The following is a 26,334-nucleotide window of genomic DNA, read 5'->3' on the forward strand; positions in this document are numbered from 1 at the left end:
AGGCTCTAACCAACAGTGCAAACAAGGTATTATGTGAACAATAGGTAAGTAAAGAAATAAAAACAACAGTAAAATAACAGTGAAAAATAACAGTAGCGAGGCTATAAAAGTAGTGAGGCTATAAAAGTAGTGAGGCTACATACAGGCACCGGTTAGTCAGGCTGATTGAGGTAGTATGTACATGTAGATATGGTTAAAGTGACTATGCATATATGATGAACAGAGAGTAGCAGTAGCGTAAAAGAGGGGTTGGCGGGTTGTGGGTGGCGGGACACAATGCAGATAGCCCGGTAGCCAATGTGCTGGGGCACTTTTTGGTCAGGCCATTTGAGGTAGTATGTATATGAATGTATAGTTATAGTGACTATGCATACATGATAAACAGAGAGTAGCAGCAGCGTAAAATAGGGTTTGGGAGTAGTGCTGTTGTGTTGGTCTACAGTTTAGCTGTAAATACGTATTTCTATATGACTTTCTCCGAATCCAGATCATCCTCTGTGTAAATAATATCTCCATATTTTGCTGTTTACCGAAATGGAACTACAAATCCCAGGGTGCTGTGTGGTAAATTTGCAATCCTCCGCTAATCTTATCATCGCTGGTTTTTGAGTTCCAGGATCAGAGCCGAGTGACTATCACACAGAGTCATATGTGCATATAGCTATCAGTACGGTAGAGCCCTGTACATGACATCCGCGAGGCGCTAAACATTCGGGTGGACAGGGAACACAACAAAAATGAACATGGATTTAAATGCCATAATAGAAAACATGGAAACGGGTGATCAAGATGCCGCATTGATGGCACTGCAGACGTACAATAAAAAGGTACATTGTTTTCGTTATCGTTATCAAGTACCGTATGAAATATGTTTTCTTCTATGTTGAATTCCTATGCAATTTGACAGTAGTAAGGTTGAACATCTCTTTTGACGATAATGTAACGTCATGACACTTTGATGATCAACTGCAACATAAACATGCGAACGGACTGCTCAACCTCGTAGACGTCCTGAGCTCTTATAATAAGTGTTATTTTGGGGAGCGACGCATAAACGCACACGCACTTACATAGGCTAGGTACTACAGTGTGACAGTCAACTAACTGTCAGTTGAGCACCAGCAGCCATAATACATCTGTAGACATATTCATAAATATATCAACATGTCATTGTAGCATGTTGTGCACATCTTTCTGTTGTCATGGATAGGAAGGCTACAGTATCTTTCTCTATCTTTCGATATCATTACAGGCATTGATTTGTGGGATATCTGTACGATATCATAGCAGGAGAAAGCTAAAGGAAGCCTAGCAATATGCAGACACACTTTGAGTATATATCAGCCTTCCTAACCCTCAGACTACCACCCATAAGTATCATTTAATCGGATCTCTATGTTACCACCCTGCTGTCTGCTCAGTCTACTCTGTGGAGGCCATTGCCTGGGCAACCGACCTCATACCCTGTAACCCTCTTTAGTCAACAATCCCCACTGTGTGTGTGTGTGTGATATTACTGTATAATTCCCATCGTATTCCACTGTATTATTATTTATAGTAGGTATTCAGCCTACATATGTCTGTGGACGAACACATTAGTCCCAATTCTGACATCCTTATGTGATGATGTCTGACTGGAAATTAATCAGTAAAATGATAGGGCCATATCTCAGCAGTGGATGAGTATCCCGTTCCTGCACACACAAAGTGCCTTTCACAACATACACTTCTCTGCAGAGACGTATACCATGTGACCATTACTAACATGTGACTTTGAAACAGGCATAATTGAGTCAAATTGGATTGAAGGCAATGCAGAAACAATTCAGCTTTACAAATTCATCCCAATGAGTCAATACTTATTGAGTCATAGTTTAGAGTGATGCTTGTTTGATTTGTCTTTCCTTAGACAGAGTTACCTCACAGAGACTACCCACCGAGCATCAGTAGTCAGCCCTACCTAGACTTCTGTGGGTTCGTATCTATTGGCATAACAGGATTAAGTCTTCTGAGAAACACAAATAGATTCCTGAAGCTTTGAGGCCCTTCAAATCCTGTCCATCTAAATGGTTCTCATCTGATCCTGTAGCTTTAGCCTGGCCCCCAGGCAGCTTCTGCTCTCTTTCCAACTCCAAATGGTATTGTCATGGCAACCATTGTTTGGTGTGCCAATGAGTGACAATGAGTTGGCAAGATAGCACAAACAGATCTGGTACCAGGCTTACTGTAACATTACAAAGGGTTGGTCTGGTAACAGGCTTACTGTAACATTACAAAGGGTTGGTCTGGTACCAGGCGTACTGTAGCATTACAAAGGGTTGGTCTGGTAACAGGCTTACTGTAACATAACAAAGGGTTGGTCTGGTAACAGGCTTACTGTAGCATTACAAAGGGTTGGTCTGGTAACAGGCATAGTGTAGTGTAACAAAGGGTTGGTCTGGTAACAGGCGTACTGTAGCATTACAAAGGGTTGGTCTGGTAACAGGCATACTGTAGTGTAACAAAGGATTGGTCTGGTACCAGGCTTACTGTAACATTACAAAGGGTTGGTCTGGTAACAGGCTTACTGTAGCATTACAAAGGGTTGGTCTGGTAACAGGCATACTGTAGTGTAACAAAGGGTTGGTCTGGTAACAGGCTTACTGTAGCATTACAAAGGGTTGGTCTGGTAACAGGCTTACTGTAGCATTACAAAGGGTTGGTCTGGTAACAGGCTTACTGTAGTGTAACAAAGGGTTGGTCTGGTAACAGACTTACTGTAGCATAACAAAGGGTTGGTCTGGTACCAGGCTTACTGTAGCATTACAAAGGGTTGGTCTGGTAACAGGCTTACTGTAACATTACAAAGGGTTGGTCTGGTACCAGGCATACGATAACGTTACAAAGGGTTGGTCTGGTAAAAGGCTTACTGTAGCATTACAAAGGGTTGGTCTGGTAACAGGCTTACTGTAACATTACAAAGGGTTGGTCTGGTAACAGGCATACTGTAGTGTAACAAAGAGTTGGCCTGGTAACAGGCTTACTGTAGCATTACAAAGGGTTGGTCTGGTAACAGGCTTACTGTAACATTACAAAGGGTTGGTCTGGTACCAGGCTTACTGTAGCATTACAAAGGGTTGGTCTGGTAACAGGCTTACTGTAACATAACAAAGGGTTGGTCTGGTAACAGGCTTACTGTAGCATTACAAAGGGTTGGTCTGGTAACAGGCATAGTGTAGTGTAACAAAGGGTTGGTCTGGTAACAGGCTTACTGTAGCATTACAAAGGGTTGGTCTGGTAACAGGCTTACTGTAGCATTACAAAGGGTTGGTCTGGTAACAGCCTCACTGTAGCATTACAAAGGGTTGGTCTGGTAACAGGCTTACTGTAGCATTACAAAGGGTTGGTCTGGTAACAGGCTTACTGTAGCATTACAAAGGGTTGGTCTGGTAACAGGCGTACTGTAGCATTTACAAAGGGTTGGTCTGGTACCAGGCTTACTGTAGCATAACAAAGGGTTGGTCTGGTAACAGACTTACTGTAGCATAACAAAGGGTTGGTCTGGTAACAGGCTTACTGTAGTGTAACAAAGGGTTGGTCTGGTAACAGGCGTACTGTAGCGTAACAAAGGGTTGGTCTGGTAACAGGCGTACTGTAGCATTACAAAGGGTTGGTCTGGTAACAGGCGTACTGTAGTGTAACAAAGGGTTGGTCTGGTAACAGGCGTACTGTAGTGTAACAAAGGATTGGTCTGGTAACAGGCGTACTGTAGTGTAACAAAAGGTTGGTCTAGTAAAAGGCTTACTGTAGCATTACAAAGGGTTGGTCTGGTAACAGGCGTACTGTAGTGTAACAAAGGGTTGGTCTGGTAACAGGCGTACTGTAGTGTAACAGAGGGTTGGTCTGGTAACAGGCTTACTGTAGTGTAACAAAGGGTTGGTCTGGTAACAGGCTTACTGTAGCATTACAAAGGGTTGGTCTGGTAACAGGTTTACTGTAGCATTACAAAGGGTTGGTCTGGTACCAGGCTTACTGTAGCATTTACAAAGGGTTGGTCTGGTAACAGGTTTACTGTAGCATTACAAAGGGTTGGTCTGGTAACAGGCTTACTGTAACATTACAAAGGGTTGGCCTGGTACCAGGCATACGATAACGTTACAAAGGGTTGGTCTGGTAAAAGGCTTATTGTAGCATTACAAAGGGTTGGTCTGGTAATAGGCGTACTGTAGGTAAACTGTAATAATCTTCCACCCTGAAGTGGAAGAGAGAGAGAGAGAGATAGGCAAAAGCTCTCACCACTGGAACACGAGCACTCTACTTTACTGTACTGTATGCTAATTCACAATCAATTGTGTGAAATGTTTTATAATGTTTTCTCTTCACTTTCTTGTATCCTCCTAGATGACCCAGTGCTTCACATTTACCACAGATGAAGAGGAGCAGAGAGAGGTACGGAGTTTATTTTTTACTATGGATGTGTCGGAAACGGCACCCTATGTAGTGCACTTCTTTTGACCGGAGCCCTATGGGGCCTAGTCAAAAGTAGTGCACTATCTAGGGAATAGGCTACATCTGAAAAGGCACCCTATCTCCCTTGTACGGTTGTTGGTCATTGAGGCATTGGAATTATCAGCTTTTTAACTATACTGTTTGTTTGTAATCTGGATTATGTAGAATCACAGTGAGATACAGCCCAAACACCAAAGTTGATAGTTGGTATCAACCAAACTGTATAGAGTATAGAATAACCCATGCTGGTCAGTCTCACCAAATTCCCTCCGCCCTAACTCTCTTTTTCATCTTTCATCTCTTTCTTCTTGCGTGCCTGTACACTAGGATGGGAAGTTACAAGAGGTACACGTGTGTAATGGTAGTGTTTCAGTATATTTCAACCCAAAGTTTATCTCTACAACTATTTAAATTCTTAATGATGTATTTAGACATTTGGCATAATGTAAGTAATTAATAATTGTTGTTACATTATATCAAGAAATACACTTTGGGTTCGTAGAAGTAGACATATCATTATTTTCATGAGAGACATGACATGCAGCAAGTGACCAAGACATTGTCTTTACATCTACAGGGGCATCAGGCCCTCTTCCTGGATGTTTTCACAGCTAGTTGATGATGACTCACTCATGTTCTGCTGCACTTCTGCCACTATTGACAGCATGTTGTCTGATATCCATCACAATTAGGCTTATCAGTCTTATCACTGCCATGTTGAAAGGTACTTAGGCCCATCGCTCCTCGTGGTATGTTGAAATGTAGCCCATACTTATTTGAGAGTCCATATCATTTGATGATCCTTGGAGATGCTGTCCATAGCTGTATGTAACGTTATAGTCCCTCTCCACAAATGTTATTGCCAAATACTTACTTAGGGCTTACAACTGCTGGAGTATAGGCCATCATCAACAGCAGCATTCCATTATATCCGGGACTGGATGATTTGGTCAAGTTTTCTCAATGCCATGGTCAAGTTTTCTCAATGCCATGGTCAAGTTAAATGTGGGATGCGGTTAGTCCACTGTTGACACAGCACCCTATCTGAAAGAAGGCATTATGAGAGAACTTAGCAGATACTGGTTGTATCCCAAATGGCCCCCCTATTCCCTATGTAGTGCACTACTTTTGATCAGGGTCCATTGGGTTCCAGTCTAAAGCAGTGCACTATATAGGAAATAGGGGGCCATTTGGGACAAGACCACTATTCTGGGGTGAATTTATTTTGGTTTGGCGCTACTTGGAGAAGTCCTGACCGACAGGAAGTGTGCATTCATGTACTGTGTTTTGGAGAAAAAGGATCTGTGACTTGTATCTGTGACTTTTATCTGTGACTTGTATCTGTGACTTGTATCTGTGACTTTTATCTGTGACTTTTATCTGTGACTTGTATCTGTGACTTGCTTCAGTCTAATTGGTTACAACCAGTTACAAGCTATTATGTCATTCTTATCTGATGTCCTACATTTGCTGTGTCCTATCCCTCAAAGCTATTTATTTCGGGTAGCCACATGCTATCTCTGGAGACCTCACACAACGCAAGCTATTTAGGCAATTAATTGATGAGGGCATTGTCTATTCTCATTATCATAATTTCCCCAAGTATAGAGCAGAGCACAGGCAAGCTGAGTGAGCAGCAACCATCAATCATTCTCAGCATTCAACAACTGACTCGTCCTCACTCTGTCTCCCAAAGGGGAGGAAAAGACATTATGCTGTGAGCCCTACATCTGCTGGGTTCAAATGGTACCCTATTCCCTACATAGTGCACTACTTTCGGCAAGAGCCCTGGTCAAAAGTAGTGCACACCAGAGGGAATGGGGTACTATTTGGGAGGTATCCTAAATGGCCCAGACTCCTGACTTAGGCAGCTATAATTCTGTTTCTGAAGCTTTTAACTTACTGCCTCAGGACATTCAGGTCCCACTGGGTGCACTGTGTTATATCGGGACAGGAAAACATCTGACGTGCACAGACTCATGATCCTGAACTTTACTTGGTTATGGATGGGTTATGCTGTGTCTTTCTGATGATAACATAGTGATGCTGGACTGTAGTCTACCTTCATAGTCTACCTTCATAATGACAAAACAAAGCTGGACTGTAGTCTACCTTCATAATGACAAAGCAAAGGCTGGACTGTAGTCTACCTTCATAATGACAAAACAAAGCTGGACTGTAGTCTACCTTCATAATGACAAAACGATGCTGGACTGTAGTCTACCTTCATAATGACAAAACAAAGCTGGACTGTAGTCTACCTTCATAATGACAAAGCGATGCTGGACTGTAGTCTACCTTCATAATGACAAAACAAAGCTGGACTGTAGTCTACCTTCATAATGACAAAACAAAGGCTGGACTGTAGTCTACCTTCATAATGACAAAACAAAGCTGGACTGTAGTCTACCTTCATAATGACAAAACAAAGCTGGACTGTAGTCTACCTTCATAATGACAAAGCGATGCTGGACTGTAGTCTACCTTCATAATGACAAAACAAAGCTGGACTGTAGTCTACCTTCATAGTCTACCTTCATAATGACAAAACAAAGCTGGACTGTAGTCTACCTTCATAATGACAAAACAAAGGCTGGACTGTAGTCTACCTTCATAATGACAAAGCGATGCTGGACTGTAGTCTACCTTCAAAATGACAAAACAAAGCTGGACTGTAGTCTACCTTCATGATGACAAAACAAAGGCTGGACTGTAGTCTACCTTCATAATGACAAAACAAAGCTGGAATGTAGTCTACCTTCATAGTGACAAAACAAAGCTGGACTGTAGTCTACCTTCATAATGACAACACAAAGGCTGGACTGTAGTCTACCTTCATAATGACAAAACAAAGCTGGACTGTAGTCTACCTTCATAATGACAAAACAAAGCTGGACTGTAGTCTACCTTCATAATGACAAAACAAAGGCTGGACTGTAGTCTACCTTCATAATGACAAAGCGATGCTGGACTGTAGTCTACCTTCATAATGACAAAACGATGCTGGACTGTAGTCTACCTTCATAATGACAAAACAAAGCTGGACTGTAGTCTACCTTCATAATGACAAAGCGATGCTGGACTGGAGTCTACCTTCATAATCTACCTTCATAATGACAAAGCAATGCTGGGCTGTAGTCTACCTTCATAATGACAAAACAAAGGCTGGACTGTAGTCTACCTTCATAATGACAAAACAAAGGCTGGACTGTAGTCTACCTTCATAATGACAAAACAAAGGCTGGACTGTAGTCTACCTTCATAATGACAAAGCAAAGGCTGGACTGTAGTCTACCTTCATAATGACAAAACAAAGCTGGACTGTAGTCTACCTTCATAATGACAAAACAAAGCTGGACTGTAGTCTACCTTCATAATGACAAAACAAAGCTGGACTGTAGTCTACCTTCATAATGACAAAACAATGCTGGACTGTAGTCTACCTTCATAATGACATAACAAAGCTGGACTGTAGTCTACCTTCATAATGACAAAACAAAGCTGGACTGTAGTCTACCTTCATAATGACAAAACAAAGCTGGACTGTAGTCTACCTTCATAATGACAAAACAAAGCTGGACTGTAGTCTACCTTCATAATGACAAAACAATGCTGGACTGTAGTCTACCTTCATAATGACAAAACAAAGCTGGACTGTAGTCTACCTTCATAATGACAAAGCGATGCTGGACTGGAGTCTACCTTCATAATCTACCTTCATAATGACAAAGCAATGCTGGGCTGTAGTCTACCTTCATAATGACAAAACAAAGGCTGGACTGTAGTCTACCTTCATAATGACAAAACAAAGGCTGGACTGTAGTCTACCTTCATAATGACAAAACAAAGGCTGGACTGTAGTCTACCTTCATAATGACAAAGCAAAGGCTGGACTGTAGTCTACCTTCATAATGACAAAACAAAGGCTGGACTGTAGTCTACCTTCATAATGACAAAACAAAGCTGGACTGTAGTCTACCTTCATAATGACAAAACAAAGCTGGACTGTAGTCTACCTTCATAATGACAAAACAAAGCTGGACTGTAGTCTACCCTTATAATGACAAAACAATGCTGGACTGTAGTCTACCTTCATAATGACATAACAAAGCTGGACTGTAGTCTACCTTCATAATGACAAAACAAAGCTGGACTGTAGTCTACCTTCATAATGACAAAACAAAGCTGGACTGTAGTCTACCTTCATAATGACAAAACAAAGCTGGACTGTAGTCTACCTTCATAATGACAAAACAATGCTGGACTGTAGTCTACCTTCATAATGACAAAACAAAGCTGGACTGTAGTCTACCTTCATAATGACAAAGCGATGCTGGACTGTAGTCTACCTTCATAATGACAAAACAAAGCTGGACTGTAGTCTACCTTCATATTCTACCTTCATAATGACAAAACAAAGCTGGACTGTAGTCTACCTTCATAATGACAAAACAAAGGCTGGACTGTAGTCTACCTTCATAATGACAAAACAAAGCTGGACTGTAGTCTACCTTCATAATGACAAAGCGATGCTGGACTGTAGTCTACCTTCATAATGACAAAACAAAGCTGGACTGTAGTCTACCTTCATAATGACAAAACAAAGGCTGGACTGTAGTCTACCTTCATAATGACAAAACAAAGCTGGACTGTAGTCTACCTTCATATTGACAAAACAAAGCTGGACTGTAGTCTACCTTCATAATGACAAAACAAAGGCTGGACTGTAGTCTACCTTCATAATGACAAAACAAAGCTGGACTGTAGTCTACCTTCATAATGACAAAACAAAGCTGGACTGTAGTCTACCTTCATAATGACAAAACAAAGGCTGGACTGTAGTCTACCTTCATAATGACAAAGCGATGCTGGACTGTAGTCTACCTTCATAATCTACCTTCATAATGACAAAGCAATGCTGGACTGTAGTCTACCTTCATAATGACAAAACAAAGGCTGGACTGTAGTCTACCTTCATAATGACAAAACAAAGGCTGGACTGTAGTCTACCTTCATAATGACAAAACAAAGGCTGGACTGTAGTCTACCTTCATAATGACAAAGCAAAGGCTGGACTGTAGTCTACCTTCATAATGACAAAACAAAGCTGGACTGTAGTCTACCTTCATAATGACAAAACAAAGCTGGACTGTAGTCTACCTTCATAATGACAAAACAAAGCTGGACTGTAGTCTACCTTCATAATGACAAAACAAAGCTGGACTGTAGTCTACCTTCATAGTCTACCTTCATAATGACAAAACAAAGCTGGACTGTAGTCTACCTTCATAATGACAAAACAAAGGCTGGACTGTAGTCTACCTTCATAATGACAAAACAAAGCTGGACTGTAGTCTACCTTCATAATGACAAAGCGATGCTGGACTGTAGTCTACCTTCATAATGACAAAACAAAGCTGGACTGTAGTCTACCTTCATAATGACAAAACAAAGGCTGGACTGTAGTCTACCTTCATAATGACAAAACAAAGCTGGACTGTAGTCTACCTTCATAGTGACAAAACAAAGCTGGACTGTAGTCTACCTTCATAATGACAAAACAAAGGCTGGACTGTAGTCTACCTTCATAATGACAAAACAAAGCTGGACTGTAGTCTACCTTCATAATGACAAAACAAAGCTGGACTGTAGTCTACCTTCATAATGACAAAACAAAGGCTGGACTGTAGTCTACCTTCATAATGACAAAGCGATGCTGGACTGTAGTCTACCTTCATAATCTACCTTCATAATGACAAAGCAATGCTGGACTGTATTCTACCTTCATAATGACAAAACAAAGGCTGGACTGTAGTCTACCTTCATAATGACAAAACAAAGCTGGACTGTAGTCTACCTTCATAATGACAAAGCGATGCTGGACTGTAGTCTACCTTCATAATGACAAAACAAATGCTGGACTGTAGTCTACCTTCATAATGACAAAACAAAGGCTGGACTGTAGTCTACCTTCATAATGACAAAGCAAAGGCTGGACTGTAGTCTACCTTCATAATGACAAAACAAAGCTGGACTGTAGTCTACCTTCATAATGACAAAACAATGCTGGACTGTAGTCTACCTTCATAATGACAAAACAAAGGCTGGACTGTAGTCTACCTTCATAATGACAAAACAAAGGCTGGACTGTAGTCTACCTTCATAATGACAAAACAAAGCTGGACTGTAGTCTACCTTCATAATGACAAAACAAAGCTGGACTGTAGTCTACCTTCATAATGACAAGGCGATGCTGGACTGTAGTCTACCTTCATAATGACAAAACAAAGCTGGACTGTAGTCTACCTTCATAATGACAAAACAAAGGCTGGACTGTAGTCTACCTTCATAATGACAAAACAAAGCTGGACTGTAGTCTACCTTCATAGTGACAAAACAAAGCTGGACTGTAGTCTACCTTCATAATGACAAAACAAAGGCTGGACTGTAGTCTACCTTCATAATGACAAAACAAAGCTGGACTGTAGTCTACCTTCATAATGACAAAACAAAGCTGGACTGTAGTCTACCTTCATAATGACAAAACAAAGGCTGGACTGTAGTCTACCTTCATAATGACAAAGCGATGCTGGACTGTAGTCTACCTTCATAATCTACCTTCATAATGACAAAGCAATGCTGGACTGTATTCTACCTTCATAATGACAAAACAAAGGCTGGACTGTAGTCTACCTTCATAATGACAAAACAAAGCTGGACTGTAGTCTACCTTCATAATGACAAAGCGATGCTGGACTGTAGTCTACCTTCATAATGACAAAACAAATGCTGGACTGTAGTCTACCTTCATAATGACAAAACAAAGGCTGGACTGTAGTCTACCTTCATAATGACAAAGCAAAGGCTGGACTGTAGTCTACCTTCATAATGACAAAACAAAGCTGGACTGTAGTCTACCTTCATAATGACAAAACAATGCTGGACTGTAGTCTACCTTCATAATGACAAAACAAAGGCTGGACTGTAGTCTACCTTCATAATGACAAAACAAAGGCTGGACTGTAGTCTACCTTCATAATGACAAAACAAAGCTGGACTGTAGTCTACCTTCATAATGAAAAAACAAAGCTGGACTGTAGTCTACCTTCATAATGACAAAACAAAGCTGGACTGTAGTCTACCTTCATAATGACAAAACAAAGGCTGGACTGTAGTCTACCTTCATAATGACAAAACAAAGCTGGACTGTAGTCTACCTTCATAATGACAAAATGATGCTGGACTGTAGTCTACCTTCATAATGACAAAGCGATGCTGGACTGTAGTCTACCTTCATAATGACAAAGCGATGCTGGACTGTAGTCTACCTTCATAATGACAAAGCAAAGGCTGGACTGTAGTCTACCTTCATAATGACAAAACAATGCTGGACTGTAGTCTACCTTCATAATGACAAAACAAAGCTGGACTGTAGTCTACCTTCATAATGACAAAACAAAGCTGGACTGTAGTCTACCTTCATAATGACAAAACAATGCTGGACTGTAGTCTACCTTCATAATGACAAAGCAAAGGCTGGACTGTAGTCTACCTTCATAATGACAAAACAAAGCTGGACTGTAGTCTACCTTCATAATGACAAAACAATGCTGGACTGTAGTCTACCTTCATAATGACAAAGCGATGCTGGACTGTAGTCTACCTTCATAATGACAAAACAAAGCTGGACTGTAGTCTACCTTCATAATGACAAAACAAAGCTGGACTGTAGTCTACCTTCATAATGACAAAACAAAGCTGGACTGTAGTCTACCTTCATAATGACAAAACAAAGCTGGACTGTAGTCTACCTTCATAATGACAAAACAAAGGCTGGACTGTAGTCTACCTTCATAATGACAAAGCGATGCTGGACTGTAGTCTACCTTCATAATCTACCTTCATAATGACAAAACAAAGGCTGGACTGTAGTCTACCTTCATAATGACAAAACAAAGCTGGACTGTAGTCTACCTTCATAATGACAAAGCGATGCTGGACTGTAGTCTACCTTCATAATGACAAAACAAATGCTGGACTGTAGTCTACCTTCATAATGACAAAACAAAGGCTGGACTGTAGTCTACCTTCATAATGACAAAGCAAAGGCTGGACTGTAGTCTACCTTCATAATGACAAAACAAAGCTGGACTGTAGTCTACCTTCATAATGACAAAACAATGCTGGACTGTAGTCTACCTTCATAATGACAAAACAAAGGCTGGACTGTAGTCTACCTTCATAATGACAAAACAAAGGCTGGACTGTAGTCTACCTTCATAATGACAAAACAAAGCTGGACTGTAGTCTACCTTCATAATGACAAAACAAAGCTGGACTGTAGTCTACCTTCATAATGACAAAACAAAGCTGGACTGTAGTCTACCTTCATAATGACAAAACAAAGGCTGGACTGTAGTCTACCTTCATAATGACAAAACAAAGCTGGACTGTAGTCTACCTTCATAGTGACAAAACAAAGCTGGACTGTAGTCTACCTTCATAATGACAAAACAAAGGCTGGACTGTAGTCTACCTTCATAATGACAAAACAAAGCTGGACTGTAGTCTACCTTCATAATGACAAAACAAAGCTGGACTGTAGTCTACCTTCATAATGACAAAACAAAGGCTGGACTGTAGTCTACCTTCATAATGACAAAGCGATGCTGGACTGTAGTCTACCTTCATAATCTACCTTCATAATGACAAAGCAATGCTGGACTGTATTCTACCTTCATAATGACAAAACAAAGGCTGGACTGTAGTCTACCTTCATAATGACAAAACAAAGCTGGACTGTAGTCTACCTTCATAATGACAAAGCGATGCTGGACTGTAGTCTACCTTCATAATGACAAAACAAATGCTGGACTGTAGTCTACCTTCATAATGACAAAACAAAGGCTGGACTGTAGTCTACCTTCATAATGACAAAGCAAAGGCTGGACTGTAGTCTACCTTCATAATGACAAAACAAAGCTGGACTGTAGTCTACCTTCATAATGACAAAACAATGCTGGACTGTAGTCTACCTTCATAATGACAAAACAAAGCTGGACTGTAGTCTACCTTCATAATGACAAAGCAAAGGCTGGACTGTAGTCTACCTTCATAATGACAAAACAATGCTGGACTGTAGTCTACCTTCATAATGACAAAACAAAGCTGGACTGTAGTCTACCTTCATAATGACAAAACAAAGCTGGACTGTAGTCTACCTTCATAATGACAAAACAATGCTGGACTGTAGTCTACCTTCATAATGACAAAGCAAAGGCTGGACTGTAGTCTACCTTCATAATGACAAAACAAAGCTGGACTGTAGTCTACCTTCATAATGACAAAACAATGCTGGACTGTAGTCTACCTTCATAATGACAAAGCGATGCTGGACTGTAGTCTACCTTCATAATGACAAAACAAAGCTGGACTGTAGTCTACCTTCATAATGACAAAACAAAGCTGGACTGTAGTCTACCTTCATAATGACAAAACAAAGCTGGACTGTAGTCTACCTTCATAATGACAAAACAAAGCTGGACTGTAGTCTACCTTCATAATGACAAAACAATGCTGGACTGTAGTCTACTTTCATAATGACAAAGCGATGCTGGACTGTAGTCTACCTTCATAATGACAAAACAATGCTGGACTGTAGTCTACCTTCATAATGACAAAACAAAGGCTGGACTGTAGTCTACCTTCATAATGACAAAACAAAAGCTGGACTGTAGTCTACCTTCATAATGACAAAACAAAGGCTGGACTGTAGTCTACCTTCATAATGACAAAACAAAGGCTGGACTGTAGTCTACCTTCATAATGACAAAACAAAGGCTGGACTGTAGTCTACCTTCATAATGACAAAGCGATGCTGGACTGTAGTCTACCTTCATATTGACAAAGCGATGCTGTACTGTAGTCTACCTTCATAGTCTACCTTCATAATGACAAAGCGATGCTGGACTGTAGTCTATTTTCAACTCTTAATTTGATTTAGATTGATTCAAATTCACAATGATGGCATTCAAATATACTGGCTATTGATTACTTGGCATTTGTACTTTATTTATGTATATTGGAAGCATCTGAGACCCCAGTGAATAATATGTCCAAGCTCGTCCCAGTGTGGCAGCTTTTGTGCAGACAGCTGCCAGTCACTATCACGGCCCACAGACATGCAGAGATTTGATTTAGACTGTTTCCCGTCATCATATCAGTCAATCGAGACAGTTCTTTGTCAGAGGCATCGTGTGTGTATTATTAAAAGGCTTTTTATAGAAAGGAAGAGAGCGTCTCTGATGATTAAAGGATTGTTGTTACTCACAGATCACAGGGTAGCTTGGTGGCTTTGATTCTGACTTGGTCTATTTTTTACACAGTTTTAAGCCCAAACAGAGGACGTTCTGGAACTTAAAACCTATACCTTATGCAGAACTAGTGGAAGAACCTCCTAAACACCTATTCCCCATTGATGTTGAATTTCATGAAAATAAGCCATTTCCCATCCCATCCTCTCCTCTGGAGATGGGGAAAGGCCTTTTTGGAACTGTACTAACATGCATGTACTTTAGTTACACAGACAAGCACCTCATTGGTATAGAAACGTTTGGCAGTGTCGTCATACTTGCATACTGAGTAGTTAGGTCTAGTGATGCTGTCTCTTTGAACCACCTGTGTCCTCAGAGGTTAGGAGAGCTAGTGCTGGGCTTCCTGGAGCGAGACCTCCAACCGTCCTGCCAGCTTGCCTGTCTGGAGACCATCCGCATCCTGTCACGTGACAAGAACAACGTGGCACCCTTCATCACGCACACCGCCATGCAGACCCTCAGCCGGCACGCTGGCATCGCAATTTCCCACGGCAACGTGGACTGCGAGGGCGGCGTGGTCCTCGTCCCTTTCGCTGAGAACCCGGACTTGGAGATTATCGTAGAGGCGCTGAAGAGCATCTGCAACATCTGCTTGCACAACAAGGTGGATTAAAAAACAGGGTGATGTGATGATATAGGCTTAACCACACTGGGGAATACCGGACGGTGCTGGGCAAAAATAATATTTAGATAAAGAAATAAGAGGTCTGAATATAGAGAATGCTGTATATAACTACTCCCCAGAGCTTTTTATTCCTGCACCATAATGATATAGCCTGTGTTCCAAATGGCATCCTGTTCCCTTTAAAGTGCACTTATTTTGACCAGAGTCTAAAGGGCTTTGGTCAAAAGTAGTGCACTATATAGGGAATAGGGGGTTATTTGGGACATAACTTATATGGGGCCAGATTCAAAAGTAGTGCACTGTAATATGAATAGAGTGTGATTTAGGATGCATTCCGAATGATTTATCGCTTTCTTTAACCAAGGTGGCTGTGCAGGTGGGCCAGGACTTGCAGCTGATTGTTGGCATCGCGGAGCGTCTCAAGCAGTGTGGCGAGGACCAGTGGAACCACTACGTAAGGTTCTTCGACCTGCGCCTCATGTTCCTTCTCACCGCCCAGCGTGTGGCGATGCGAACCCAGCTGTTGAGGGAGTTGCGGGGGGTCAGTCTGCTGTCCAACCACCTGGATGCTACATTGGGGCTGTGTTGGCCTGATACCTTCGAGGTGGGGCGGGCCGGGGTGGAGGTCGATCCGGACTCTGAGGAACCGACCGAACTGCCCCCACTCAGCCGGGAGAAGATCGAGAGAGCCATGGAGATCCTCAAGATCCTCTTCAATATCACCTACGATGCCAACCGGCGGGAGGTGGACGAGGTGAGCACTAAAGAGTGGATCCGCCATCAGGGTTTGGGTCAATTTCATCAATGCAAGAGGTAAACTGAATTGAAATGGAATTGGCTCTAACCCTGTCCACCATAGCATATTACTGTATACTGTAAACTTTTCATAGTGTTGTTTACACACATCAATATAATGATAATCACAGTTCCTCTGCTGAACCTATAGGAGGAGGCAGCGGCGTTCAGACACCTGGGAGCCATCCTTAGACACTGTCTGATGAGCAGCGCTGACGCACAGGACGACACAGAGGAGTTTCACAGGTAACAGGTCTTATTATCTTAGTAAAGGCTTCTGAACCTAAATCAGGGGTGTCAAACTCACTTCCTGGAGGGCTGTCCCATGTCTCTGCTGGTTTTGTTATTTTCTTTCAATTTGTGTCCAATTAAGGCCTAGACAGCCAGGTGATGACCAGGTTGACCTTAATTATTCAATCAAGTAAGGGAGCAGCGAATCCCTGATGACACTTTGCCCTCCAGGAATTGAGTTCGACCTGAGCTAAACTGTGTCCTGTGAAAACCCTTTGTGTTTCTCCTGGGCTGCATTCCTGTGAAAACCCTTTGTGTTTCTCCTGGGCTGCATTCCTGTGAAAACCCTTTGTGTTTCTCCTGGGCTGCATTCCTGTGAAAACCCTTTGTGTTTCTCCTGGGCTGCATTCCTGTGATAACCCTTTGTGTTTCTCCTGGGCTGCATTCCTGTGAAAACCCTTTGTGTTTCTCATGGGCTGCATTCCTGTGAAAACCCTTTGTGTTTCTCCTGGGCTGCATTCCTGTGAAAACCCTTTGTGTTTCTCCTGGGCTGCATTCCTGTGAAAACCCTTTGTGTTTCTCCTGGGCTGCATTCCTGTGAAAACCCTTTGTGTTTCTCCTGGGCTGCATTCCTGTGAAAACCCTTTTGTTTTTCTCCTGGGCTGCAGTCATTCACTGAACCTACTGGGGAATCTCCCTCTGTCCTGTCTGGATGTGCTGCTGATGCCCAAGGTTCAGCAGGGCTCAATAGAATACATGGGGGTCAACATGGACGCCGTCAGCATGCTCCTGGAGTACATGGAGAAGAGGCTAGACAGGGTGAGCTGGGTTTTAACCCTCAACAGCAGGTTGAGATGCCTTTAGAAATGCTCAGTGGAGATTTCAATCTTGTTCTGATGGCAGAACTAATGAATGAAAGCTCAACGGTCAGTGGGCGTAGTTTACGGTGCCCTAAAATGGAATGAAGGAAAACTCTAACCGGTATTACATAGACAACGTGTTTTCATAAAGGTGGCATAAACAGTTGCATACACACATTGTTTGGACGTGCATTAGTGTGTATCAGTTTATTGCCATCTCTTGGATCTCTTGTAGAGTCTTTGCTCCTGGAGCTGCTCTCTGTGTGCCATCCAGGTATTAAAGGTGATGTAATAATGTCCCTGCAGAGGGTGTCTGGCTGTGTAGATGGGATATGATTACCTCTCCAGATTTGATGTTGTTATTGAAGGAGGTTGTCACGAGGGTGTTCCAGAAGGCACACCAGTGTCTTTGGGGATATGGGTAAACAACCAGGACACAGCTGGAAGGCCTCAGTAATGAAACAGTCTAGTCTCATCCATAAGAGACATGGCAATAATTCATCTCGGCACGCAGAACCAAATCTTGTGAGAGACTTTGATGATATCTGTCAAGTAACACCCACCGTATCGGTCGAAATGGGTCTAGCTGCGCGCTGAAGAGGTTGTTGTATTATCTGTCTAATAACACTTATGTGTGTGGGTCTAGCTGCGCGCTGAAGAGGTTGTTGTATTATCTGTCTAATAACAGTTATGTGTGTGGGTTTCCAGGGCAAGAAACTGAAGGAGACCATGCTCCCCTCTCTTAACCTGCTGACTGAGAGCGCCCGCATCCACAGGGAGACCAGGAAGTTCCTCAGGATGAAGGTAGGTGATTGGACGTTTCATCTCATCATTCATCCAATTGCATGTCAATTACTGAATGTCCCATTGAGTTGGTTCTTCATTTGTGTGTGTGCGTGTGTATGTGTAGGTACTCCCTCCTCTGCGGGACGTGAAGAATCTACCAGAAGTGGGGAACGCCCTTCGCAACAAGCTTGTTCGCCTGATGACCAACATTGACACTGATGTCAAGAACTGTGCAGCAGAGTTCCTATTCGTCCTGTGCAAAGAAAGTGGTGAGTGGTAGTGTTTTCCTCTGCTTTCTAATTTTCTACAATTCATAAAGCCCTGAAGTGTGTACCCTCTATTGCTGTGTTGTTCACTGTTGTCCATCATAGTAGGAACCTTGATTTCTGGCTTTCTCAATAGCCGAGTGATGAACCAGATTTGGAAGTATGGTAACTACCATAATAAGGAAACTATAGGATTTGTAATATAATTATTCTCCCCCATTCCACACCCCCTTCCACCCTATTTCCATCCTGTGCAGTGTCCAGGTTCATTAAGTACACAGGCTATGGCAATGCAGCGGGTCTCCTGGCCGCCCGGGGGCTTCTGCGAGGGGGGGGCAACCCAGGCGTCTACTCTGAGGATGAGGACAGTGACACAGAAGAGTACCGTGAGGCCAAATCTCAGTGAGTTGAATTTAACTTCATTAATAATGGATAAATCTCAGTGAGTTGAATTGAAGTTTATTAATAATGGAGCCCTGCTCTGTTCTCTGTCCTTGGGGGAAACAGACACAGTTTCGCTCTTGAAATTAATGCATACATGCCCTATTTAGAAGAGTTAAAAATCATTGACATTTAGTTTCGGCCACCTTGGCCTTATTCAGAATGAGTAGCATTGTGTTCTCTGTCCTGGCCAGAATTAACCCTGTGACAGGCAGAGTGGAGGATGAGCAGCCCAACCCCATGGAGGGAATGACAGAGGAACAGAAGGAGCTGGAGGCCATGAAGCTGGTCAACATGTTTGATAAGCTCTCCAGGTAAAGATGCATTTTCAAAGTAGCCTGATCGCTGATCTAAAATGGTTGGATAGGTGAAACCCAGGACTCCGCTAGATATCCTACAGCAACCCAGTCGTGTGAGATCAGGGATTACTCTAAAGAACAACGTAAGGAAGGATGCATTTATTGGAACAGGGCCACAGACACAGATAGCTCACTACAGCAGTGCCACAGGCTCCCAGCAGGTGTCCTCATCGCTTCCCTTCCCACTGTGGTTCATGCATCATTAATGAGCTGAGGCAGGAGCTGTTACCAACAGCTAACAGAGTGTATATATATATATAGATATTTATTTTAGATATATATGGGGGATTGGAAATATTGCAGATAATTACATTGATGGAAGCTACAATCTATATGCAATATTAAAGTTGATCTACCCCCTAAAAGAACAGCTAACATGTACGATTGTGCAACATACAGTGCCTTGCGAAAGTATTCGGCCCCCTTGAACTTTGCGACCTTTTGCCACATTTCAGGCTTCAAACATAAAGATATAAAACTGTATTTTTTTGTGAAGAATCAACAACAAGTGGGACACATTTATGAAGTGGAGCGACATTTATTGGATATTTCAAACTTTTTTAACAAATCAAAAACTGAAAAATTGGGCGTGCAAAATTATTCAGCCCCCTTAAGTTAATACTTTGTAGCGCCATCTTTTGCTGCGATTACAGCTGTAAGTCGCTTGATGTATGTCTCTATCAGTTTTGCACATCGAGAGACTGACATTTTTTCCCATTCCTCCTTGCAAAACAGCTCGAGCTCAGTGAGGTTGGATGGAGAGCATTTGTGAACAGCAGTTTTCAGTTCTTTCAACAGATTCTCGATTGGATTCAGGTCTGGACTTTGACTTGGCCATTCTAACACCTGGATATGTTTATTTTTGAACCATTCCATTGTAGATTTTGCTTTATGTTTTGGATCATTGTCTTGTTGGAAGACAAATCTCCGTCCCAGTCTCAGGTCTTTTGCAGACTCCATCAGGTTTTCTTCCAGAATGGTCCTGTATTTGGCTCCATCCATCTTCCCATCAATTTTAACCATCTTCCCTGTCCCTGCTGAAGAAAAGCAGGCCCAAACCATGATGCTGCCACCACCATGTTTGACAGTGGGGATGGTGTGTTCAGCTGTGTTGCTTTTACGCCAAACATAACGTTTTGCATTGTTGCCAAAAAGTTCAATTTTGGTTTCATCTGACCAGAGCACCTTTAAACAACACTTTTTATGGATATCTTTAAGAAATGGCTTTCTTCTTGCCACTCTTCCATAAAGGCCAGATTTGTGCAATATACTTTTGTTTGTCCTATGGACAGAGTCTCCCACCTCAGCTGTAGATCTCTGCAGTTCATCCAGAGTGATCATGGACCTCTTGGCTGCATCTCTGATCAGTCTTCTCCTTGTATGAGCTGAAAGTTTAGAGGGACGGCCAGGTCTTGGTAGATTTGCAGTGGTCTGATACTCCTTCCATTTCAATATTATTGCTTGCACAGTGCTCCTTGGGATGTTTAAAGCTTGGGAAATCTTTTTGTATCCAAATCCGGCTTTAAACTTCTTCACAATAGTATCTCGGACCTGCCTGGTGTGTTCCTTGTTCTTCATGATGCTCTCTGCGCTTTTAACGGACCTCTGAGACTATCACAGTGCAGGTGCATTTATACGGAGACTTGATCACACACAGGTGGATTGTATTTATCATCATTAGTCATTTAGGTCAACATTGGATCATTCAGAGATCCTCACTGAACTTCTGGAGAGAGTTTGCTGCACTGAAAGTAAAGGGGCTGAATAATTTTGCACGCCCAATTTTTCAGTTTTTGATTTGTTAAAAAAGTTTGAAATATCCAATAAATGTTGTTCCACTTCATGATTGTGTCCCACTTGTTGTGGATTCTTCACAAAAAAATACAATTTTATATCTTTATTTTTGAAGCCTGAAATGTGGCAAAAGGTCGCAAAGTTCAAGGGGGCCGAATACTTTCGCAAGGCACTGTAGTGTCATAAAACTGGTTAGCAGACTATAATCTGTAAATGGACTGTAGACATGTGGAAATGGACTGTAGACATGTGAAAATGACTTTGGAAATGTGGAAATGGACTGTAGACATGTGGAAATGGACTGTAGACATGTGGAAAATGACTGGAAATGTGGAAATGGACTGTAGACATGTGGAAATGGACTGTAGACATGTGGAAAATGACTGGAAATGTGGAAATAGACTGTAGACATGTGGAAATGGACTGTTGACATGTGGAAATTGACTGTTGACATGTGGAAATAGACTGTAGACATGTGGAAATGGACTGTTGACATGTGGAAATGGACTGTAGACATGTGGAAATGGACTGTTGACATGTGGAAATAGACTGTAGACATGTGGAAATGGACTGTTGACATGTGGAAATGGTCTGTAGACATGTGGAAATGGACTGTTGACATGTGGAAATGGACTGTTGACATGTGGAAATGGACTGTAGACATGTGGAAATGGACTGTAGACATGTGGAAATGGACTGTAGACATGTGGAAATGGACTGTAGACATGTGAAAATGACTTTGGAAATGTGGAAATGGACTGTAGACATGTGGAAATGGACTGTAGACATGTGGAAAATGACTGGAAATGTGGAAATAGACTGTTGACATGTGGAAATGGACTGTTGACATGTGAAAATGACTTTGGAAATGTGGAAATGGACTGTAGACATGTGGAAATGGACTGTAGACATGTGGAAAATGACTGGAAATGTGGAAATAGACTGTAGACATGTGGAAATGGACTGTTGACATGTGGAAATGAACTGTTGACATGTGGAAATGGACTGTAGACATGTGGAAATGGACTGTTGACATGTGGAAATAGACTGTAGACATGTGGAAATGGACTGTAGACATGTGGAAATGGACTGTTGACATGTGGAAATGGACTGTTGACATGTGGAAATGGACTGTTGACATGTGGAAATGGACTGTTGACATGTGGAAATGGACTGTAGACATGTGGAAATGGACTGTAGACATGTGAAAATGACTTTGGAAATGTGGAAATGGACTGTAGACATGTGGAAATGGACTGTAGACATGTGGAAAATGACTGGAAATGTGGAAATGGACTGTAGACATGTGGAAATGGACTGTAGACATGTGGAAAATGACTGGAAATGTGGAAATAGACTGTAGACATGTGGAAATGGACTGTTGACATGTGGAAATTGACTGTTGACATGTGGAAATAGACTGTAGACATGTGGAAATGGACTGTTGACATGTGGAAATGGACTGTAGACATGTGGAAATGGACTGTTGACATGTGGAAATAGACTGTAGACATGTGGAAATGGACTGTTGACATGTGGAAATGGTCTGTAGACATGTGGAAATGGACTGTTGACATGTGGAAATGGACTGTTGACATGTGGAAATGGACTGTAGACATGTGGAAATGGACTGTAGACATGTGGAAATGGACTGTAGACATGTGGAAATGGACTGTAGACATGTGAAAATGACTTTGGAAATGTGGAAATGGACTGTAGACATGTGGAAATGGACTGTAGACATGTGGAAAATGACTGGAAATGTGGAAATAGACTGTAGACATGTGGAAATGGACTGTTGACATGTGGAAATGGACTGTTGACATGTGAAAATGACTTTGGAAATGTGGAAATGGACTGTAGACATGTGGAAATGGACTGTAGACATGTGGAAAATGACTGGAAATGTGGAAATAGACTGTAGACATGTGGAAATGGACTGTTGACATGTGGAAATGAACTGTTGACATGTGGAAATGGACTGTTGACATGTGGAAATGGACTGTTGACATGTGGAAATGGACTGTAGACATGTGGAAATGGACTGTAGACATGTGGAAATGGACTGTAGACATGTGGAAATGGACTGTAGACATGTGGAAATGGACTGTAGACATTTGGAAATGAACTGTAGACATGTGGAAATGGACTGTTGACATGTGGAAATGGACTTTTGACATGTGGAAATGGACTGTTGACATGTGAAAATGGACTTTAGACATTTGGAAATGGACTGTAGACATGTGGAAATGGACTGTAGACATGTGGAAATGGACTGTTGACATGTGGAAATGGACTGTTGACATGTGGAAAATGACTTTGGAAATGTGGAAATAGACTGTCTACCTGTTGCTTAATCCACTACCTCCTTTCCTAGCAATAGTGATCTTCAATACAAGGTACACATGTAATATTATCAATAATACACAGTAATGATCACAGCACTGCAGCCATATGTATTGGAATAATGATTCTTCATACATGTCTTTTCAGTTGAGACTTTCCTATCTTTCAGGTCCAATATTATCCAGCCAATGATGCTGGGGATTGATGGTTCGATGACACAGATGAATTCTGGCGACCTGCGACGAATGAGAGACCAGATACCACAGGGACAACAACTACACCTACAAACACAACTACGTCTAGAACCACAACAACAAGAACAACAACAAGAACATAAAAAAGAACAACAAGATCAACAACAACAGCAAGGCTCAGGCAGCGAGGACGAGGGGGAGGTAGAATGAATATAATGGACTGTCACCTGTTGTGTAACCTCTGTCACAGGCTCTGAAGCTTATCGGTGCAGGCGGAATCATCATCTGATGTAAGACAATGACTGTGTACTAAAATAGCTACAGTGTTTGAGTAGCATGTGAAATGTTAACTATCTTTCTTAAGTATATAGTAATGTTCTGGGTTGTGATTAACTTCCATCAGTGTGTTTGGGTATGTTTTCTGCCTTTTGTAGGTGAAATACTTTACATATCGGACTCCTTTCACATTAAATGTTGTTTCAAGACTTGAATCTTCTTTACGTTCTCAAAAGACAGAATGAAACTGCGTGATGAGTTTCCCTTCATTTGTCCCTGGGTTTGTTTGCGTTGTTCTTATACTGAGCAAATTATATTGAGGTTATTTATAGAATTAAATTATGAATCCATTAATACTGTTTCAGTAGTTGCATTGTTCTAAACTAGTGATCAGAGAGCCTCAAAATGAAGTTTAATATCTGATTATATTATGAGGTGTTTTTCATGTTATGTGATATCTGACATTTTGGGGGATGGGTGATCTTGATATGGTGTGCCACTATGCTATCTCAGTTATGTGCACATTTCAGTTCAGAATGGGAATGAGAAAACAATCTGTTGATTTTAGGTGGTTTCATTGCAATTTAAAGGTTTGATGAAAATAATCCACTTATATATTTACCCTAATTTATATTGTATACCAACTCTAATGTGAGGTTCAGTAAAAATGTTTCAAAAACATTCTCTTGAATTGGCATCTTTTATAAATAAATATTCTTGGCATTTTATTTTACTTTTACAGTAATTATCAGGTATCTACCGAGAAAGTCCATGGCAGAATGGTAATTAAACAGTAATAAATATGAATTATTAATTAATATCTTATATTACAAAAAAGATTTGTTGTAGTAAACAGTGTGCTATATTAGATTTAACCACCACCTATAATTATTAGTTGACCACTAATACAATAGAGAGGGAAATGGGGATTTCCATGGCTACAGGAAGAGAACGGGTAAGGCACTTGGTTCAAGGCCTGGGTTGTGTTCATTAGGGCACACCCAACAGGAAACACTGTAAAAAAATGTTTGCCATGGAACTTACAACTGAAGGATTCTTATTGGACAACTCCAGGTAGTCCCTCCCAGTTTCAGTCCATTTTCTTCCTTTTGGTGCCTAATGAACACGACCCAGGGTTTGCTTTACTGGCCACTTACTGGCCACTAACGCATAACAGACACCAGCGTCCCGGCTCAGAATTAGAGGTGTCATTTTAGGTGAACACAGCTATACTGCAGAGATGAGATGAGCTTCTTCTGTCTTCTGACATTATGTAAATAGAGGAAGAGGAGAATCAGACTACTATGTCAGGGCTGCCCAACCTTCTTCCTGGAGTTCTACATCGTGTAGGTTTTCAGTCCCAACTCTAATTTCTCTTATTAGCTGTTCACCAAGACCTTAACTAGCTGAATCATGTAGGTTAGGTTAGGGTTGGATTGAAAACCTACAGAACGGTAGATCTCCAGGAAGAGTGGTGGGGGCAGCCCTGTCATATGGATACATAGCCTGTCTCGTTGACAGTAAAAGCTGCCCTCTGGTGGCTGATGCAATGTACTGGAAAGTGTTTTCTGGGTGGAATCAAAGTTATTTTCAGTGGCTTCAGGAATATCAAAACCTTTCATTAAAAAAAGTTAGGCAATGTTGTTTACATATTTTCTAAATCTAAACGTATACAACACATGTCACAAAAACAATTTTTATAATCAAATCAACTCTACTGAACAAAAAATATAAACACAACATGCAACAATTTCTACATTTTTACTGAGTTACAGTTCATCTAAGGAAATAAGTCAATTGATAAATATTCATTGGGCACTAATCTATGGATTTTACATGACTGGGCAGGGGTGCAGCCATGGGTGGGCCTTGGAGGGCATAGGCCCATCCACTTGGCAGTCATGCCCACCCACTGGGGAGCCAGGCCCAGCCAATCAGAATAATTGTTTTCTCAAGTGCATTAGTTTCTCAAGTGCATTAGTGAGGTAGGGCACTGATGTTGGGTAATTAGGCCTGGCTCGCAGTCGGCGTTCCAATTCATCTCAAAGGTGTTCGATGTGGTTGAGGTCAGGGCTCTGTACAGGCCAATCGAGTTCTTCCACACCAATCTCGACAAACCCTTTCTGTATGGACCTCGTTTTGTTCATGAGGGCATTGTAATGCTGCAACAGGAAAGGGCCTTCCCCCAACTGTTGCCACAAAGTTGGAAGCACAAAATTGTCTAGAATATTTTATGCTGTGGTGTTAATATTTCCCTTCACTGGAAATAAAGGGTCTAGCCCGAACAATGCAAAACGGCCCCAGACCATTGTTTCTCCCCCACCAAACCTTACAGTTGGCACTATGCATTGGGGCAGGTAGCATTCTCCTGGCATCAGACAAACCCAGATTTGTCCGTCAAGACTGCCAGATGGTGAAGCGTGATTCATCACTCCAGAGAATGCGTTTCCATTGCCCCAGAGTCCAATGGCGGCGAGCTTTACACCACTCCAGCCGACGC

At 41.7% G+C, this 26,334-nt stretch overlaps 1 protein-coding gene across 2 annotated transcripts; it reads left to right on the top strand.

The window, feature by feature from the left end:
• Positions 1–620: 620 nt before the first annotated feature.
• Positions 621–24,513, top strand: LOC139383021 (RIC8 guanine nucleotide exchange factor A). 2 transcript variants are annotated; one of them, XM_071127316.1, is made up of 12 exons: positions 629–827; positions 4,381–4,428; positions 4,816–4,833; positions 15,178–15,465; positions 15,851–16,240; positions 16,433–16,527; positions 17,181–17,331; positions 18,081–18,176; positions 18,283–18,427; positions 18,682–18,826; positions 19,060–19,179; positions 23,534–23,901. In XM_071127316.1, exons 1-12 carry the CDS (start codon positions 738–740, stop codon positions 23,766–23,768), a joined length of 1,821 nt encoding a protein of 606 aa, XP_070983417.1. In that variant the 5' UTR covers positions 629–737; the 3' UTR covers positions 23,769–23,901. The 2 variants fall into 2 exon arrangements, with proteins under 2 accessions (XP_070983423.1, XP_070983417.1); XM_071127322.1 differs by lacking the exon at positions 4,816–4,833 and having other exon boundaries at positions 621–827; positions 23,534–24,513.
• Positions 24,514–26,334: the final 1,821 nt, after the last annotated feature.

Source organism: Oncorhynchus clarkii, chromosome 2 (genome assembly GCF_045791955.1).
Source record: "Oncorhynchus clarkii lewisi isolate Uvic-CL-2024 chromosome 2, UVic_Ocla_1.0, whole genome shotgun sequence".
Lineage (NCBI taxonomy): Eukaryota > Metazoa > Chordata > Actinopteri > Salmoniformes > Salmonidae > Oncorhynchus > Oncorhynchus clarkii.